We start from the raw sequence: 21,897 nt of genomic DNA on the forward strand, positions 1-21,897 counted from the left end.
ATCAGTTACATCGTTTACATCAGTGGACTTGGAAACAATCAAGAAAGTTGTCTGTGAGTTAAAATCCTCTACCTGTGCTCTTGATCTCATTCCCACCACTTTTTAAAAACTGTTTTTTAACTTTTAAGCAGAGGAAGTTTTAACAATAATTAATCACTGACTGTTCACAGGCACCTTTCCTGCAGCTTTCAAAACCACTTTAATTAAACCACTGCTTAAAAAGACAATATAGATTGTCATCTCAAACTACAGACCAATATCCAACCTGCCTTTTCTGAGTAAGATTTTAGAAAAAAAAAGTTGAAGGAGGTCTTCTGTGACAACACCGTATTTGAAAAGTTCCAGTCTGGTTTCAGGGCCCATCACAGTATGGAAACAGTTCTAGTCAAAGTTGTGAATGACCTCAGGATGAACACTGATGAGAAGAATCTCTCTGTGCTTGTCCTGTTAGATCTCAGTGCTGCATTTGATCCTGTAGATCACATTATTCTGCTGGACAGACTTGAACACTGGGTCTGTCTCTCTGGTACAGTTCTTTGATGGTTCAGGTCTTACTTAACTGGCCGACAACTCATTGTGGCCATGGACGACCACTCCTCCAATAAAATAGACCTGACGTGGTGTCCCTCAGGGCTCTATCTTAGGACCAATTCTTCTCAGTCTGTATATGTTACCGCTTGGCAATATTATTAGATATCGCAACGTCAATCTCCATAATTACGCAGATGATACCCTGCTATATATGTATCTCTGTAAGTTCAAATGATTACAGTTCTATCAGTGACAAGATTGCATGCATCTGACTCAGAACTTGTTACAGCTGAATCAAGACAAAACTGAGATCCTGATGACCACCTAAAATTATTCACACTAAACACCAAGGAGCAGGTCAATAATCTTGGTGTTATTATTGACGGACCTAAATGTTTAATGTCACATTAGAAACGTGACTCAAGTGTCCTTCTATCATTTAAGGAATAGTGTCAGAGTCAGACACAGAAAAGTTAATACATACAGGTTGTACAATACAGGCTGGACTATTGTAACGCTCTTCTGTCTGGTGTGTCTAAGAAAGCTGTTGGTCAGTTACAGCTCGTACAGAACGCAGCAGCAGGTGTTCTGATGAAAACCAGACAGAGACACCACATTACTCCAATTTTAAAATATTTACACTGGTTACCTGTCAGTCTCAGAATTAATGTTAAAGTTCTTCTATTGGTGTTAATCACTGACTGGCTTTGCCCCGTCTTGTCAGTCTGACATGGATAAGACAGATGATCCTCTGGCTCAAACCTCTTGATTGTTCCTGAGGTCAGAACTAAAAGACTCAGGGAGACAGCCTTCGTTAATTACAGTCTGTCTGAGAGTCTGAAGGGCTCTGAATCTGTTGACACTTTACAATGAAAACTTAAGACACATCTTTTTACTGTCGCTTTCTCCTGAAGTGTTTTTACCTTATGGTTATTTTATGTTGTCTTATCCTGTTGTTTCATTTTTTTTTAATTTTCCTTATTTTTTTTTTTTTTTTTAATCAGAAATGCTATGATTATCTGCTTTCATATTTAGCAGTTTGTGTTGCATTTTATGCATGAATTGTGATATATAAATAGAGTTGTTGTGGATTTGCTGCTCATGTGAATCCTCCCACAGTGTTTCATTAGCAGCTGTAACCACAGTGACTCTGATAAAACAGGAATTAGCAGAATCCATCTGATATGAAGCTGTGGTTTGAATACCACTTCCCTCCTCTTTGAACAGTAGTCAGATATCTGTGTTCAGGTTTTTGTACAGCCTCTTCTACACTTTCTATCACTGTGTGTCTAGAGCACAGTAGTAGAGAGCTGTGTCTGCCAGGGTTAGATTCGGTATGGTCAGCTCAGTTGTTGTAGCTGATGTTTGGGATTTATATCGATTATCAGGAATAAATTGATCACTCCGTGATTTTGCTCCTTTCCAGAGTATAAACTGAGGTGCCTGAAGGTCAGAATGATGTTTGTACCAGTAAAGCAAAATATTGCTATAACTTGTCTGATAGGTACATGTGAGTGTGACAGATTCTCCTTCTCTTCTACTGACTTCATCTTTTACAGGAGAGATTGTGTCTCCAGCTATTAGTCCTGGAAAAAGTAGAGAAAATGAAGCCATTAGACTAACATTGTTCATGAGGCTGAGAGGAGAAGACAGTGGAAAATGTCAACTGTACAGTGTTACTCTGTGGACACAAACTGATCAACTGTTCATTTGACTGATTTCTATAGAAATCATCTTCCAAGGTGTTACCTAGTGAAGGAAACATGTTGTATTAAAGTTCTGTTCCAGAGTCAAATATTCATCATTTGGAAAATATCACACAATGACAAAAACATACGTACCTACAAGAGCTGAAAACAGTAAAATGACAGCCAGTGTTTCCATGGTTACACAAGTGAAATGCTGTAAGTGAATATTGAGTTTGAATAAGTGTTGAGTGGTTTTGTGAGTTGTGTTTGGTCTGATGTTCACAGCTGGAATCAAACAGCTCTCTGCCATGCAGCCACCTCTGCAGTCAGTAGGAGGAGACTCATATGTCAAATGACATTCATTTGTAAAACTCTTCATCACAACTGTGTCTCATGAGGGAAAAGAATCTAGACTGTTTGATAAGAAACCACTGAAGTTTAACAGTGTGTGACTCCCTCTAGTGGATGTTGTGGAGTATTCTGTTGTCTTTGCTCCAAAGGTTTTTGTACAGAGTTTTGGTGTTTCCTGTCACTGTGGGCTGCAGAGCACAGTAGTACACAGCAGAGTCTGTCACTGCAGCAGAGGAGATCTGCAGATCCATTTGGGTTTTATCTGCACTCACATTAAAAGACAGTCTAGGTACTGGATCTGATATTGGATCCCTCGTTCCCGTGTGAGAGATGAGGAATTCTGGTGGTTTTCCCGGATATTGTCGATACCAGAAGAATCGATCAGAACCAGTTGCAGGTTTTGAGTATTTGTAGGACAGAGTAACAGAGCTGCCTTCTAAACTGTTCTCTTCATTGTTGACTGGAGTGAGTTCTTGACAGCTGACACCTAAAGGAAGAGATAACTCTGTTATAACATGTTAAAGTCACGATCAAGGAATCACATTCAGACAAAAGTGGAATTGAATTTTTTTCATGCAGAAACTTTCATACCTGTCAGAATGACTAGAAACAGTAAAGAAAATACATAATAGTCCAATGCCAGCATGTTGAATGAAGGTAATGTTTGTGGTTTGTGCATTGAACTCTGCTGAATATGGAAGTTCGTCTCTCTTCTATAGTTCAGTAACAGCTTAGCTCCTCCCTGAATCTCTCCGTCTCCTCTTAGATCTGTATTTTCACTTCTCTCAGTTACTTTTCCTCTACCTTCAACTCTGGAAACTCTGATGCTGCAGTCACCATCATATAAATCATGTTTCACTCATGTTGGATACAAAAAGTGATTTTACATTAAAATAATTTCAGTTTATAACAGAAATATATTTTTCACATCATCACTTCATCCTCAGTAACAGTTCAGTCAGGAGACTTGTACTAAATGACAGTTTTCATTAGAGATTAAATAGATAAAGGAAATAGGTGTATGAGGTAGTAATTATTTAGTAATTATGAGGAAACCTATCTGATTAAATTATAAATCACTTAGAGGAAAATGATATTAGTTTTCTTTGAGTATAGCCATTTAATATTTTATGAATGATGAGAATAAATGTAAAATATGGATAAGAAGACATCATGGCATCATTCTGTTAACTCTTGAATGTCACTCTGCCTGTTGGAGATAAAGTTTATTGTCTGTAGCGTCCACATCACACATTTGCTTCAACAAGAGAAACACAGATTTAATTTATACGCCGTCACTGAGGAACAGCATGACCCCTTTATACAGGGAGTTCCAGACATGTAGCTGTGATTATTTAAAGGATGGATCACCTTTTCAGGGTTTACAAAAACACAAAGGACCTGATGTTATGCTCCTACAGTAGAGACAAAATTGTTACATCATTGTACAACTGAAGTCAGCTGATAATGAAAGGAAAGCTCAGCATCAGATATTATACACAGACTATGAGCAATATGCTTCACATTAATGGACAGCTGAACAAGGTTTGATTTCAACTTGTTGACACAATTTTCACAAGTTGAAGGATCTCAGTTCTAGAATCACTGAACTGTAGGAAAGTCTGAAACAGCAGCACTTAACATGTAACACACCAGCTGCCATAATGACTGTATTTTAATGTAATATACCATCAAGTTTTATCAGTAAAACAACTGAAATTGTTGTTTTAAACCACAAATCTTAACCCAAAGGAGATGTGTAAATTGAAAATGAGAGGACCTCAGGTTGAACCCTGTAGTACACCACAATAACTCTAGACTGTTTGAAAACAAACCACTGAAGTTTAACAGTGTGTGACTCCCTCTAGTGGATGTTGTGGAGTATTCTGTTGTCTTTGCTCCAAAGGTTTTTGTACAGAGTTTTGGTGTTTCCTGTCACTGCTACAAAAAAAACCTTACAAACACAAACTAAAATGAAACACACAGCAGTGAAAACAACATCAGTGAATCCAACAAAGCAGCATCATGCAAAATAGGGTTAAAATAGTAAATAGAAGTATAAAATCATCATCAATGCAAAGTTGATTTGAATAAAGCAATCAGAGGGAATAAGCCACTTTGAAAAGCTGCGTTTTGAGATGGGATTTGAAGGTTGGGAGAGAATCAGTGTTGTGTATGTCTGGGAGACAGAGGTCCAGAGGTGAGGGGCAGCACAGCTGAAGGCTCTGGACCCCATGGTTGTCAAGCAGGCAGGAGGTGTAGTGAGGAGAATGGCAGAGGATGATCTGAGAGTACAGGAGGGTGTGTAGGTGTGAAGGAGGTCAGAGAGATACAGAGGTGCTAACTTATGAAGGGCCTTGAAGGTGAGAAGCAGAATCTTAAAGTCAATACGGTGTTTAACAGGAAGCCAGTATAGTTGCTGGAGAACAGAGGTGAAATGTTCTTTGGAAGAGGTTCTGGTAATGATACAGGCGGCAGAATCTTGAACAAGTTGAAGTTTATGGAGGAACTTGTGAGGAAGACCAGAAAGGATAGAGTTGAAGTAATTGATACAGGATGTAATCAGAGCATGAGTGAGAATGGCGGTACTGTTGGATGTAAGAGACAGACAGAGATGAGAGATATTGTGTAAGTGGAAGTCAGCAGACAGGGTGATATTATTGATGTGTGGCTCAAAGGATAATGTGCTGTCAAGGATGATGCCCAGACTCTTAACCTGGGGGGAAGGGGTGACTGTGGAATAATCAATAGTCAGTGAAAAACTGGTGAGTTTGGATAAAGTAGATTTTGTACCCACGAGGAGAACCTCTGTTTTATCACTGTTAAGTTGGAGGAAATTATGTGAAAGCCAGGATTTGATTTCCAGCAGGCAAGTGGAAGAGGATGCAAGAGTGGAAGTAGGTTTGGTAGACAGGTAGAGCTGGGTGTCATCCGCATAGCAGCGGAACTGTATTCCAAATTCTCTGAGAATATGGCCAAGTGGTGAGAGATAAATGATAAAACGAAGGAGGCCCAAGACAGAGCCCTGAGGAACACCGCTAATAACAGGGAAGGACTGGGATTTTAGATTTTTAAGTTGGACAAAATGAGTGCAACCAGAGAGATATGAATGAAACCAGGAAAGTGGGATACCAGTGATTCCAGTGGAAGCTGATCTGTCAAGGAGGATGGTATGTGACATGGTGTCAAAGGCTGCACTCAAATCCAGGAGGACAAGTATGGTTGAGAGGCCAGAGACTGCTGCTATCAACAGGTCATTGGTGATTCTGACCAAGTCTGTCTCTGTACTGTGGGAGGGACGGAAACCAGACTGAAAATGTTCATACAGGTTATTGTCTGACAAGTGAACCTGAATCTGAGCTGCAACTGTTCTTTTGAGTATTTAAGAGAGAAATGGTAAATTTGATATTGAAATTATTCAAATTGTGTTGACAGATGAAGGAACAAGACCAGAAATAAGGGAGGAATGTACGATGTCGGTTATTAGAGAGGACAGGTGGGGTAGACAGGCTCTTACCAAGTGAGTAGGAGGAAGATCTAGTTGGCAGGCAGAAGATTTGGATTTTCGAATGAGGCCAGATATTTCAGCAACATTTGGTAGTTTAAAACTAGAGAGTGTAGAAGAGGGGGAGCACAGACTGGTGGATAAAGTGAACAGCATGTTATATTTCTTGAATAGGTCAGTTGCAGGTGGATATTTTTAATTTTGACACTAAAAAAGGTTTTTGTACTTCAGTGACAGTTTTGCTCCTCCCTTAATCTCCTCCTCCCTGCTCTCACAGCTCTGACTAATAATGTGTTCAATGTGCTTTTCATATCACATCATACTGATTAGCTCATAGCTAATATGATACTGAAATATAATATTGAACATTTTAAAGATTGATTTTAATGTCATTATGATTTTACAGCAGAACTTAAACAGCTCATGATAAAAACTGACAGTATGAAACAAACATTCTCATATTTTCATTACATTCACTTTTTAACCCGACGAGTAACTTCAGGTTTTTGTTCAACACACAGTTTTATGTCACTTTATGTTTGATGGTGTCTTGTGTTTGAAGCATCATCCAGCTGGTTTGTCATTGATGTGGATTTGCTGCTCATGTGAATCCTCCCACAGCGTTTCATTAGCAGCTGTAACCACAGTGACTCTGATAAAACAGGAATTAGCAGAATCCATCTGATATGAAGCTGTGGTTTGAATACCACTTCCCTCCTCTTTGAAGAGTAGTCAGATATCTGTGTTCAGGTTTTTGTACAACCTCTTCTACACTTTCTATCACTGTGTGTCTTGAGCACAGTAGTAGAGAGCTGTGTCTGCCAGGGTTAGATTCTGTATGGTCAGCTCAGTTGTTGTAGCTGATGTTTGGGATTTATATCGTTTATCAGGAATATATTGATTTTTGCTCAGTGATTCTTTCTTGAGTATAAACTGAGGTGCCTGAAGGTCAGAATGATGTTTGTACCAGTAAAGGTAAGGCCTCCCTGCACTCGTCTGATAGGTACATGTGAGTGTGACAGATTCTCCTTCTCTTCCACTGACTTCATCTTTTACAGGAGAGATTGTGTCTCCAGCTATTAGTCCTGGAAAAAGTAGAGAAAATGAAGCCATTAGACTAACATTGTTCATGAGGCTGAGAGGAGAAGACAGTGGAAAATGTCAACTGTACAGTGTTACTCTGTGGACACAAACTGATCAACTGTTCATTTGACTGATTTCTATAGAAATCATCTTCCAAGGTGTTACCTAGTGAAGGAAACATGTTGTATTAAAGTTCTGTTCCAGAGTCAAATATCCATCATTTGGAAAATATCACACAATGACAAAAACATACGTACCTACAAGAGCTGAAAACAGTGAAATGACAGCCAGTGTTTCCATGGTTACACAAGTGAAATGTGCTGTAAGTGAATGTTGAGTTTGAATAAGTGTTGAGTGGTTTTGTGAGTTGTGTTTGGTCTGATGTTCACAGCTGGAATCAAACAGCTCTCTGCCATGCAGCCACCTCTGCAGTCAGTAGGAGGAGACTCATATGTCAAATGACATTCATTTGTAAAACTCTTCATCACAACTGTGTCTCATGAGGGAAAAGAATCTAGACTGTTTGATAAGAAACCACTGAAGTTTAACAGTGTGTGACTCCCTCTAGTGGATGTTGTGGAGTATTCTGTTGTCTTTGCTCCAAAGGTTTTTGTACAGAGTTTTGGTGTTTCCTGTCAATGTGGGCTGCAGAGCACAGTAGTACACAGCAGAGTCAGACACTGCAGCAGAGGAGATCTGCAGATGGATTTGTTTTCCCTCCACTGAAATCTCCAGTCCAGAAATTAGAGCATTTAATATCTTTCCAGTTCCTAAATGATAGATGATGAACTCTGGTCGTTTTCCTGGATATTGTCGATACCAGAAGAAATAATCATCAGCTGCAGCAGCTTTGGAGTAGTTGTAGGACAGAGTAACAGTGCTGCCTTCTAAACTGTTCTCTTCATTGTTGACTGGAGTGAGTTCTTCACAGCTGACACCTAAAGGAAGAGATAACTCTGTTATAACATGTTGTCAAAGTCTCAATAAATGAATTACATTTAGAAAACATTAAAATATTTAATGGATAAATCTATGATACCTGCTAAAATGCAGAGAAACAGCAATACAAATACAGAGCTATTCAATGCCAGCATGTTGAATGAAGGTAATGTTTGTGGTTTGTGTATTGAACTCTGCTGAATATGGAAGTTCGTCTCTCTTCTATAGTTCAGTAACAGCTTAGCTCCTCCCTGAATCTCTCCGTCTCCTCTTAGATCTGTATTTTCACTTCTCTCAGTTACTCTTCCTCTACCTTCAACTCTGGAAACTCTGATGATCTACACAAACATCCAGCAAACAATCAAAGATGTTTTTTGTTTTGACTCCAATTTTTTCCCATGACTAATGTTTTGTCTTTTTTCTTTTCATTCACTTGTTCCTGAGAATGTTCATTTTAGCAAAACAACCAATATTCTATTCAGCTTATTAAAATGTATTCAGGATTTACTACTTTTTTGCACTCCTTTGCACATGGGTTTAAACAGACATATCACAACACAACAATATAACTGGGTCCTGTTGGAATGTCAGATTTTCATGTGCAGCATCATTTGTGTTTCTTCATGAAGCTTTAATGTTCTCCGGCTCGTCCTCCAGCTGTGGTCTGCTGAGAGTGTTGCTGATAGAAGGTCACAGTTATTCTAGTTAAGTATTAAACAATACCTGAAGACAACATGAAGTCAGTTGTAACCCTCTGAAAGTTAATGGACATTTGTGTGATGCATTACTCGACAGTGGCTCAAGAGTTAGCATCATCTTTGAATCCTGGTACAGGAGACATCTTGCTGATACTCCTATTCGCCCAGTAAGTGACCTTAACATTTGGGGTTTAAGTGACTCTGATTACCCTTATCTTGGCTACGTGGCAGTGGACCTAGAGTTTCCCAAAAAGGTAGCGGGTACCCCAACAGCCCTGTCAGCCCTGGCTCTCATTTGCCCCGATCCACCTGGTCCTGATCAGACACCTGTGATCCTCGGGACAAATACCAAGGCTAACCTATCCAAGCGGCTAGCCCAGCTGCGTGACGATAGAGTTGAAGGCACTGTAGCCCACGCCTTTGGCATACAGAACACTTTCCCAGAAACAGTGAAAGAAAAAGCCATTGACTTGTCAAATGAAGAGGATGACGAAATAGGTTGTGTAAAGTTGGAGGGTCGAAGCTCACTTGTCCTACCTGCAGGTGGCAGCATTAAAGTAGTCTGCAAAGTGGTGCTTGGAAAGTCCCTGCCAGATGACATCTTGATAGTAGAGGCCTCCAGTACAGCTACTCTCCCATCAGGCGTCATGCTCTAACCTATGGCAATACCCAGTAATGCTGTGGACATTAACCGGCTGACAGTTGTGGTTCATAATGAGTCGCAGAAAGAAGTGACCATTCCTGCCGGTGCTGTCACCTGTGTGTAGCTGATGTGGTTACCACAGTGCCAAAACAAAAGCCAGAGACTGAGGATGCTTTTGATGTCAGAATGATCGACTTTGTTGTTTGTCGAGTCACCTGTCCCCGAAACATGGAAAGCAAGGCTCAGACAAAAACTGTCTGAAAGAGCAGATGTATTCTCTCTTCATGAACTCGATGTGGGACTCGCCAAAGAAGTGGAGCACACGATCCGCTTATCTGATTCACGACCCTTTCGTGAACGCTCCAGACGCATCGCCCCTGCGGATATTGACGACGAGTCCAGAAGTCCATATGCATCGCCCATAGTGGTTGTGAGGAAAAAGAATGGGGATGTAAGGATGTGCATTGACTACCGCACACTAAACAGCCGCACTGTACCAGATCAATACACTACCCCACGCATCGATGAGGCTCTTGACTGCCTGTCGGGTAGTAAATGGTTCTCAGTGATCGACTTAAGAAGTGGTTACTATCAAATAGCCATGAAAGAAGAGGACAAAGAAAAGACTGCCTTTATCTGCCCTCTCGGGTTCTACCAATTTGAGAGGATGCCTCAAGGCATAACCGGAGCTCCTGCAACCTTCCAGCGCCTCATGGAGAAAGCAGTTGGAGACATGAACATGCTCCAAGTAATAGTCTATCTGGATGATCTGATCATATTCGGAAAGACCCTGGCAGAACATGAAGAGAGACTCTTAAAGGTGCTGGACAGACTCAGAGAAGTAGGGCTCAAGATTTCACTTGACAAATGTCAGTTTTGCCAAACAAAGGTCAAGTATGTGGGTCATATTGTGACTGCTGAGGGTGTTGCTGCTGACCCTGCAAAAATCGAAGCTGTGACCACTTGGCCCCAACCTTACAATCTCAAGACCCTACGATCCTTTTTGGGTTTTTGTGGTTATTATAGACGATTTATCCACAACTACTCCTCCATCGTCCGCCCTTTGACTGACCTCACTAAAGGTTATGGCCCCCCTCAGCGTAGCAAAAAGCCAGTAAAAGGGAAGAGAGATGTTTATTTGGATGAGAAGGAGCTGTTTGGAGACAGGTGGGACGAGTCATGCACTGAAGCCTTTGAAAAAATCAAACAGTGTTTGACAAACGCCCCTGTGCTCGCCTTTGCAGATCCTGATAAGCCCTACACACTGCATGTCGATGCTAGCCTTACGGGACTGGGAGCTGTGCTTTATCAGGCATACCCAAAAGGCTTGCGACCAGTGGCGTTCGCAAGCAGAAAACTGAGCTCGTCAGAAAAAAACTACGCCATCCATCAGTTAGAGTTTCTGTCGCTGAAATGGGCAGTTGTGGAGAAATTTCACGACTATCTCTACGGAGCCCACTTTACTGTGCGTACAGACAACAACCCTCTAACTTACGTCCTGACATCAGCAAAGCTCAACGCCACAGGACATCGGTGGCTGTCGGACTTGTCAGTGTACGATTTTAACATTATCTACAGACCAGGTAGAAATAACATTGATGCTGATCTGTTGTCACGCATAGAGGCAAGAGATGAGGAGACGGAATGGCAGAGCATCTCGCAGGCTGGAGTCAAGTCAATATGCCAGCGAGTCGGTGTTCTTGGCCCATCGGCAGACTCCCCCAAGTATGCTGAACAGCTTGGAGCTCCACCTGACTGCATTCCTGACGTGTATGCTTTCCCCACACGTCTTCAGCTTAACTCACTGGAACAAATGTCCAGGCAGGACTTAATGGCAGCCCAAGCCCAAGACGGCTTGATAGCACCCACCATACAAGCTTTAAAGTGTGGCAAGTGGAAAGACAACCCAGAGTTACTCCCTATGAAAAGAGAGATGGGTAAGCTAGTCATGACTGACGGGTTACTACATCGGGTGAGCACATGCCACACAGGGAAAAAGACACAGCAGCTAGTGCTACCTGCCAAGTTCAAAGCAGTAGTACTCAAAACCATGCACGATGACCTTGGTCATTTAGGAGTGGACAGAGTCACTGACATGATCAGGAGCCGATTCTTCTGGCCAAAGATGTCAGTCGATGTAGAGCAATATGTGAAAAACTGCGGAGAGTGTGTGCTCAGGAAGACTCCATGTCAAAGAGCTGCACCGTTACATCAGATAGTGAGCTCTGGACCTATGGACCTCGTCTGTATTGACTTCCTGTCTATGGAACCTGACTCAAGAGGAGTGAGTAATGTGCTTGTCATAACTGACCATTTTACGAGATACGCCCAAGCTTTCCCCACTCTCAATCAAAAAGCTCTCACAGTGGCAAAAGTCTTAGTGGAAAAGTACTTTGTACATTATGGCTTGCCATCTCGTATTCACTCTGATCAAGGCAGAGACTTTGAGTCTCGACTCATTAAAGAGTTGTTAAAGATACTGGGCATACAGAAGTCAAGGACCACCCCTTACCACCCCCAGGGTGATCCCCAACCTGAACGCTTCAACAGAACTCTGTTATCCATGTTGGCCACACTCAACCAAGAAAAGAAGCGGCAATGGAGTCAGCATGTAGTGCACCTGGTGCATGCATACAATAGCACCAAGTGTGACGCCACGGGATACTCCCCGTATATGCTGATGTTCGGCCGAGAGGCTCGACTCCCGCTGGATGTATGCTTTGGGACATGCCCAGATGGCAAAGTTGACCAACCACATTCTGCATATGTTGCCAAACTGAAAGAGGATTTGCAGACAGCCTATAACCTGGCCACAGAGGTCTCTAACAAGAGACACCAGCAAAATAAAAAGGCATACGACAAGAGACTTAGGTTCCACAAACTAGAACCTGGCGACAAAGTATTGCTGAAAAACCTTGGATTGAAGGGAAAACACAAACTGGAAAATCGCTGGTACAATGTCCCTTATGTTGTAGTGGATAAGTTGCCAAACTTGCCTGTTTACAGAGTAAAGCCACTAAACGTCAAAGGGAAGGTCAAAACATTGCACAGAGATAATCTCCTTCCCATAGGAGATCGAGTGAGGATACCAGTGCAGGAGGAAATGGAGAATGTTCCAAAGAGACCTGTGACTCGAAGTCGTGTCCCCAACCGACACAAAAGAAACTCCACAGATCACACTGTACAAAGAGAAAGCCATACCTTGAGTGATTCTTCTGATCTGGAGTGTGAATGGCCGACCAAACCCTATAGGGAGTTAATGGGAAATCTCTTGCGAAGGAGAGAAAGACATAGTGCTGAAGGATCAGAGCAGTTGGAAGTCCTCAGTCCTTCAGAAGAGAGTCACTCAGAGAGAGACCACTCTCCTGTAGAGCATGTTCCAGATGTCCCTCAAGCAACCGACTCTGAGTCAGGACCACTCTCCAGTGAAGATGAGCAACTACCCTCGAGCTGTTCTAATGTACATGTGACACCAAAGCCAAGTAGGCCAAAAAGATCATTGAAACCAGTTGTAAGACTTACCTATGATGAGCCAGGAAAGGCCAAAGATCAACCCATTACCATTGTACATAGAGGGGTTACTATAAAAATTGGTAAGCACTAAGCTGGGTCTCATAATCTCACCCTTAATACTTTGAGTAGAAACTTAAGTTAAGTTTTGTAATCTGATGAGGACATCAGACGTTTAAAGGGGGGAGGGTGTAACCCTGTTAAAAAGGGACAATAAATAGTTTAAATATGTTCATGTTTGATAAAATGTGATTAAAAGTATTAAGAATGATATTTCATGAAGGTTGATAAAGTTTGTTTAAAAATAGTTTAATAAATAAGTTTAAAAAGTTTAAAAAGATTCAAATATGCACTTTAAGATATTTCATGTTATTTTGAAAAGTCTCAGGGTTAAAGAGGAAGTACCGATTGAGAAAAGTGTAATTCTGGTAATTAATTGGTTAAGATCTGGCTAAACAGGAAGTGTGTGTATTTTGTTGTGTGAGCGAGAAACTTGACATGCAAGAGAGAGCGCGCGATACGGAGCAGAGAAGGGAGAACTGCCTGGCGTTTAATATGTTACAGTAAAAAAATATGCAGAGTACGGACACTGTTTATGAATAATAGGTAGAGATAAACGGACAGTGAGTCTCAAAGGACTGTTATTCAGTGCAGCACCGTGTTCGAGTTTAAAGGAGTACTTTGGCAAAGAGTGTTCAACGAGGAGCGCAGCTAACAGCTAATGTAGCTCACATTAGCTTAGCTACGGACTTCATCTGCGTGCAGCTAAACCAGCTACTCAACTGATGAAGTTAGCCTGCGGTGTGCCGGACCTGTTCAGTGTGATCTGCGGTGAGTTCTACCGGGAGAGTGGGAGAAGTCATCTGCAGCCGACGTGGCCGCAACACGCTGGTCCTGACAGGAGGAATCGTCTACCTCATCCCATGTATCAGCAACCCGCTGGTATCGCACAGGGGACGAGGAGTACGCCATTACGGCAGTGAGTTGCCATCTGTTTTATTTCAGCGCTTTAGCGTGAAGCAGCCATTTTGTTTCTGGCTACAACGCACACAAGCATCGCTTCAGGCCTGCATCATTAACACTGGGTACCCATATCCTTTTCAGTTAGTTATAACTGCCGGCTTTAGGTGTGTTTCATTATTTGGTGGTTTTATAATGAGTGCACTCAAAAGGGGTATTTGAATATTAAGAAATTGATCATTTAAAAGGTACTGAAAAGTCTTTTGAACTTGAGTGTTATATTTGTGTTTTATTTTCATTATTAAAAGAATATTTGTGTTTACATTTACAACAGTAAATCTTTAAAACTTACTTTTTTCTTGTCATTTGTATAAGTGTCTGAGAAATAGTACTGTTGATGTTTACCGACATATTGAGAGTACTTTTATTTCAATTGGCAAGTGTTTAGGAGAAAGGTATAAACTTAAAGGATACTTTAATTCTTATTTCATTTATCTACAGTTTGATTAAAAACATTAAAAATTAGTATTAAAACATTCAGTGAGTAAATAAAGTGTCTTACATTATAGAATAAATAGAACTTAGTTCACCAATATTATATTACAGTGTACTTGTCATTCAGTATTAGTTAATCTTAAAGAAAGAGATTTCTAAAACATAAAGAACTTGGGAAGCGTACCTCATAAAAATAGACCAGCCGTCTAGAGGGCGCTACACAGTGACCATATCTCATTCACAATTGTTTCTCGAAAAGGTTGTATATCAACAATTACACATATATCTGTCATATAACAATTTATTTGACGTTTACCAGTCTGGTTTTAGAGTTAATTCTAGAGTTATCTGTTTCCTTTATGATGGACATTAAAAGCACTTATAGCTCAGTTCTGTGTTAAAAACTGTTGAGAAAGGAAACACATTCTGCTTTCTGTCTTACCAAAGAAAAGAGCAGCGAGAATAATCCACAGCCAATGTTCCATCTCTACAACAAGGTCTAAATCAACAGGAGAAACTATCTGATGTTCAACATTCAGTCTGAGAATTGTTCTCTTCACAGCAGCAGTTATTATTGACAGAATGGTTGAACACAGTGCAGAAGTAGTGCACCGCCTACTTGATAATGTGGCCCTCTAGTGGAGGTAAAAAGTTCAGCACAACAGTGTGGAAAAAAGGCTTCCAGCAGCTTGTCAGTGTGTCAGCTTGTGTTTTTGTACAGAGACTGTGGGTTTGCTGTCACTGTGGGCCTCACAGCACAGTAGTACAGAGCAGAGTCTGTCACTGCAGCAGAGGAGATCTGCAGATCCATTTGGGTTTTATCTGCACTCACTTTAAAAGACAGTCTAGGTACTGCAGCTGATATTGGATCCCCTGAACCGAAATGGGAAATAAGGAACTCTGGTCGTTTTCCTGGATATTGTCGATACCAGAAGAAATAATCATCAGCTGCAGCAGCTTTGGAGTAGTTGTAGGACAGAGTAACAGTGCTGCCTTCTAAACTGTTCTCTTCATTGTTGACTGGAGTGAGTTCTTGACAGCTGACACCTAAAGGAAGAGATAACTCTGTTATAACATGTTGTCAAAGTCTCAGTAAATTAATCACATTCAGATACTATTAGTATTAAAAATATAGAAAAATATATTATATTAAAATATAGAATCCAACATACCTGCAAGAATGGCCAGAAATGGTAAAGAAAATAAAGAGCATTGTAATGCCAGCATGTTGAATGAAGGTAATGTTTGTGGTTTTTGTATTGAACTCTGCTGAATATGGAAGTTCGTCTCTCTTCTATAGTTCAGTAACAGTTTAGCTCCTCCCTGAATCTCTCCGTCTCTTCTTAGATCTGTATTTTCACTTCTCTCAGTTACTCTTCCTCCTGGTTAACAGACTGGTTACATGTTAACTGGAGTTGCAGAAAGGTAGCTGATCACCTTTTCAGGCTTTACAAACACAAGAAGAACCTATTGGTTTGCTTCAAAAGTGGAGACAACATTACCTCCTCACTGTACGATTTAAGTCAGCTGATGATTAAAGGAAAACACAGCATCAAATATTATACACAGACTATGAGCAGTAAGCTTAACATCAACAGACAGTTTCAGCAGATTTCACCTGTTTGGCAAAATTTTAGGGGCAAATTAAAAGATCTCAGTCTAAGAATCACTGGATTGTAGGAAGATCTGGAACACTAACACTTAACTCTTTGATCCAACAGTAACATGTAAACTGAAAATAAGAGGACCCAGGATTGAATCCTGTGGTTCACCACAAGAAATCCAAGAGAACTACAGAGAAACTTGTTTTATAATAAGAATAAACCAATCAAAATCTGAGTCTGTGATGTCAACCGGTTCATGAAGAGAAATTATGATGTCATATTTTCTATAGAATGTTGATATGATCTATTTATCTGTATTGCTTCTATTTCTGTTGTTTTCATCACCACTACAAGAAATCTAGACTGTTTGATAATAATTGACTTGACAAATAATCTGCCCACCCTCCCTTCTATAGTCACCTTCATCCAGCCCTTTTGCACTTTGTGCTCCGGCACATTCATGAACCTGAATAACAGGAGTGCCTGGAGACGCCTGCACAGTCCGTACATCCAGGATCTACCACGCTGCACTTAAAATACGGTCCGTTATGTGTCTACAAAAGTAATCAGTGAAGATGTTTCTTATTATTTATCCTCTGGGCCAAACTGTCAGTGAACCAGATTCAGCTTTAAGATTAAAACAGCAGTGGACTTCCTCTTTCTGCACCACTCTCTACATTTTGTCATCATTACATTAGAAACATCACAAAATTTCAAATGTTGTTTCAGTCACACTATTGAAAAATCTATCTATATGCCGATGACATTTTATTATATTTCACAAAATCCTATATTCCTTCTGATATAATAATAATAATCAGATCTCAGAGGGAAACAATGTTGGTATCTCTTGGTTTCATGGCAGGAGCTGAAATTAAGGAAGGCTTTTAAGAAGAACTCTAATCGAAACAAAATTATCTTAGACAGTCATTTTTGTGTTATTAGCAGTTTTTTCCCTTTTTTCTTTCAGACACACATGAAAAGGTCAGAGGTCTAGTGCGGGGGGAACATGGGGAGGCAGGCCAGATGCACTACATTTGTACAATGATTGTACCTACTGTATATGTACATATTGTAACTTCAGAGATCACACTCATGTTTTGTTATTTTTACATATTTGTTATGATTATGTCCTGCATTCTATGTCATTTTTTATTCTTAAGACTTTTGTCAGTTTATTGACAGGATTCAGGATATCAGCTTAATGCACATTTACCCTTTATGAAACTGAAATAATAATAAATTACATCAAGGTCAAAGGATACCTGGGTGATTTTCCATGAAATGATCAAACCAGTTTAGAAAACTAAAATATGAGCAAACAAAGTCCTATATCTGTTTAAAACATTACAAATACATATGTTACTTTTCTCTTTGAATAAGATAATACCCTTTCAGACATTAAAACATATTATAACACATTTTAACATCTCAAACCCAGGGACAATTCAATAAGAACTTTAATGCAGCACATAAATAAAAACACATCAGAGGTGTTCTTTCGGTATTCGTATAGAAACATGCAACAAACATACTGACATGGAAACCTTTGGTGTAAAAGAAGAACCAGGTGATATCATTTTTTGCCGACAATACTCTGCACTTTGTTTCTAATCCTCAAAACTCTATTAATGTAAACTACATTTTGAAAGGATTTTAAAATTATGGGATCCTTTCATCCTTCCATTAACACCATGTTTTACATAATGATTTATGATACCACTGCTAAACAGACACACTGTCAGTTGAGACTCAAAGACTTCATAGATATGTAAAAATACTTTATATAATCCCAAGATTAAGATCAAGAAAGAGTTATAATCCTGCATGTATTGTTGGTGTCAAACATCCACAGAAAAATATTTGATTTCAAGAGAGAAAATGTTTATTGTTTCAAGCATCTAAGTCATCAGTACTACAATAATGCAGTTGTTACAGTTTGAAGTTACACAATGTTACACTGATCTGATTAGAGATCAGAGTGAGAGCAGTAGCAGAGTAAAACCAGTAGCAGAGTCCCAGTGAGTCAGGTCAGGACTGGGAACACTGGTCTCTCCTAAGAGTTTCTGAGACTGGAGTCTGGGAGCCCTGGGTGGCCTCACAGGTCACAGAGCCCACCTTCCTCCACTGGTCTGCAGGGAGCCTCAGGGTGCTGCTCCAGCTGTAGCGGCCGTCCTTCTGCAGCACCCCGGGGCTCCTGCTCTCCTCCCCGCTGCTGCTGCTGCTGCTGCTGCCGTCCACCTTCCAGGCCAGACTCCAGTCTGAGGGGAAGCCCTTGTTGGCCAGACATATGAGCGTGGCCTTCCCCTGCTGCAGCTCCTCGCTGGAGGGGGGCAGCACCGTCAGGGTGGGACGGACATCACCTAGGAGACACCAATCAGATTAGAGGACAGCTGTCAATCCAACACCAGACACTTGGACACCTTTACTGTGAGAGGGTGGAGCCATATGAGGATTCTTTCTGTGCTGATATGCATGAGAGGTTTCTCAGAGGGAAGTGAAACAGTGTGTCAGTGAGTGACTGGTGGAGCAGAAAAAACATCTGACAGAAACTCCTTTAAGTCGTTTATATGACTGTTTAATGTATTTTATTTTACACTATACACTATATATAAATAAGGACATAAAGTTTGAATATATAATTCAGACATCTATGATTTAGTTTGAATTTAGAACAACATATTTACTTTCAAAACTATCAAAAGATCAACAGTTAATCAGATTCATCAGTCAAAACTAACAGACCACCGTAATATACAAAAAATGTTGAGACATTCAAAAAATGAAAAACCCTCAAAAATCTGTCAAAATGATTTCAGACTGAGGTTAAAAGACAACTGGAGACATTTTAAATGATCAGAGATTCACAGCATTTCACATTGTTTATCTTCTATTAAATTAAAACAGAGAATTAAAGGCTGAAATTAAAATCATTTTTAAAGTAGGACTGTTGTTTTTTACTCTGTCCTGCAGTTCAAGCTGTTCACATTTAACAAATGAACTTGAACATTTCAAAAAAAGTTCAGTAAAGCTGCTTTGAGTTCAACTTTAAGGAAACACAAGAGGAACAAACAATAAAACTGAGACTTTAAAGTGTTTTAGATCAGCACAGTGGCAACTTATATCTACTACAAATGTTCAGACGTAGAAATTATAAACTTAACTGATGATACAGTATTTAATATTTTAGCAGAAACTTACTTCCAATATCCAGTCTGGTTCCTCCACCGAATGTGAACCACAGTGATACAAACTCATTGAGCCGCCGTACAAAAACCTCTCAGTTTAGAGAGACACGGCTCTCTGACTTTGACACAAACAAACTCACCAAAATGAAGTAAAATTACTGAAATAATTCGAAAACTTACAACAACACAGAGCCGCCAATTTATGAATATGTGATTTTATTTCATATGAATTAATTTGAATTAATGTTAAATTTGTGTTTTAATACATTTAAGTGTAACAAAATATTTTCTGAAAGAAAACAGTCGTCAATACACATGAAGTCCAAACCACATAAAAATAAACACTGACACATCCTAATCAATACTGTGATAAGTTGATTGATCCATTGATGAAACAGCATCATCAGAGTAATCCAAGTCCCTGTTGGAGTCAGTCAGAGCATTTCCATAGAGAGCCACTTTGCATCAGCGGCACCATGCTCCAGTGCTCTGGGAGAGTTTATAATCCTGAGAGTTGAACACTGGATGACTGACAACTGTCCTTCATCACAACAGAAGCCACAGAAATCCTCCTCATCAACAACATGACTTTGATCTCCGTCCTCATCTGGACTCTCCTCTGCTGCTGCTTCACAGGTAAAGTCCAGAGAATCAAACTCCTCTCCTCTATGAACATCCGTCCCTCTGAAATGAAGCCCACAAAACCATCAAAACCATGACGCTGCTTTATGTTTTTGTCTCTGTATCCTCAGAGTCCAGAGGCCAGGTCACAGTGACTCAGCCTGCAGCAGTGACATCTGCTCTGGGAGGCTCTGCAACCATCAGCTGTAGGACCAGTCAGGATGTTTATAGCGATTTTTCTGGCAGCTACTACTACTTAGCCTGGTACCAACAGAGAGATGGAGAAACTCCTAAACTGCTCATTTATGATGTTGATAATCGAGCATCAGGGATTCCAGGTCGTTTTACAGGCAGTGGAAGAAAATCTGACTTCACTCTGACCATCAGTGGAGTTCAGGCTGAAGATGCAGCAGTTTATTACTGTCAGAGTTATCATGAAATCAACAGTCAGGATGTGTTCACACAGTGAAAAACCGTCGTACAAAAACCTCCCTCAGTCAGACTGAACAGAAACTGACTGATACAGTTCACTGAACACACACACACACACACACACACACACACACACACACACACTCACACTTTATTAAGTGTGTCAAAACTAAAACTATATTCAAACAATGAAATAAAGGACTCACACATACAGTTTTATTTATAAGGAGATTCCTCTGAAATCAGTGAAGTTTACCATCAAAGCTTCTTAGCATCAACTCAACAATGATCCCATGTTTGTCATTAATTATGAGCTCAGTGTTTCCTCTTTGAAAAGAGAGAATATACCAGTCTGCTACTGTTGGTGAGCCATGGCTCAGTATGGCTGATGACCTTTAACCAAAACCATCAAAACAGGTGATATACTGTGGTTATTACATATGTAACAACAGCTCACATGTTGTAACAAGATCATTAAGGAACAGAAACATGTCAGGTATTTGGGCGGGAAAAAAATCAAGGTGGTTAAGCTGTTTCCTTAATATCAAATATTTTATTTGTGCAGGTTTTGAGACACACAGCTCTGAGATTTGTCAGCCCAACAAAGGAAGCGGGAGTCATTTTCACAGACCTATCTGCATGGAAAGATATCACATGAAAGAGCCGACCAGCAGTGTGTTTGAGAAGGAAAAAAAACTCAACTAAACATTGACATACATTAGTATTAAACTGTATCATCCTTATGATGGTATGGTATATATGGCTGTGAAGTCAGAAGGAGGAGGATGGAGTGGATGGCAGGCGTACAACATGCAGGACTCTGGCAGCAGAGACCCGGGTTTGCATCCTGAGTCCCGTGTGTAGTTGGGTTTAGGCAACAAGTCAGGGTGGGGGCGACTCCACCCACTGCAGGGAGAGAGACTGATCACATTTCTGCTCTTCAGTGTTTCACTTCCCTCTTTGAGCTCAGTAACCATGGCAACAGAGAGGCATCACTGCTGAACCATGACAACAGACAGGTTTCAGTACTAAAGATAAAAAGTTGAAAGCGCTCTCTCTTACTCCAATGTATCATTTTCAACAACCAGACTAATAGTTAGAGACTAATAGAGACTATTAAATATACAAAAAAGGGCAATAACATTTTGGAAACATCTAAATTCAAGCCCAAAAGACACACTTCCTTTCAAATCACTAAAAAACCCAAGAGCTGAACCCTGAAAACAGCCCCCTCAGTCAGCTGATGATGAAACTAACCAACCAGGTTCCATCAGCACTGATTCAAAACAACACAACAGAATAAAACTAATTATGAATCAATCAAAAGATCAATATTTAGAACATTGGAGAAATGAAACAAAAAGCCAAAGTAGACTAAATTGTTATTTGGCTCTAAACAGAGAATATAAACTGGCTGAGTATCTCCAGTCTGTCAGAGATACCAAGCAGAGACGGATCCTGACCAATCACAGGCTCAGTGACCAGCTGGCAGTAGAAACAGGAAGTTACAGACAGACATGGCGCCCAGAGATGAGCGTGTATGTGCTCACTGCTCGACAGGGGAGCTAGAGACAGAGATGCACTTCCTCCTCCACTGTGAGAAGTTCTCTTCAGTAAGAGACTTCCACTACCAGGAAATAGCCAAGAAA

General features: G+C 40.4%; 2 gene segments (V, D, J or C); one reads left to right on the plus strand and one right to left on the minus strand.

The window, feature by feature from the left end:
• Nucleotides 1-17,882: 17,882 nt before the first annotated feature.
• Nucleotides 17,883-19,582, minus strand: LOC137194877 (Ig kappa-b4 chain C region-like). The segment is given in 3 exon segments: nt 17,883-18,370; nt 19,209-19,286; nt 19,561-19,582. Coding segments are annotated over 3 exon segments (432 nt in total).
• Nucleotides 19,583-19,737: 155 nt separating this feature from the next.
• LOC137194809 (Ig kappa chain V region K-25-like) lies at nt 19,738-20,350 on the plus strand. The segment is given in 2 exon segments: nt 19,738-19,831; nt 19,948-20,350. Coding segments are annotated over 2 exon segments (390 nt in total).
• Nucleotides 20,351-21,897: the final 1,547 nt, after the last annotated feature.

This window comes from Thunnus thynnus, chromosome 12, assembly GCF_963924715.1.
Source record: "Thunnus thynnus chromosome 12, fThuThy2.1, whole genome shotgun sequence".
NCBI lineage: Eukaryota > Metazoa > Chordata > Actinopteri > Scombriformes > Scombridae > Thunnus > Thunnus thynnus.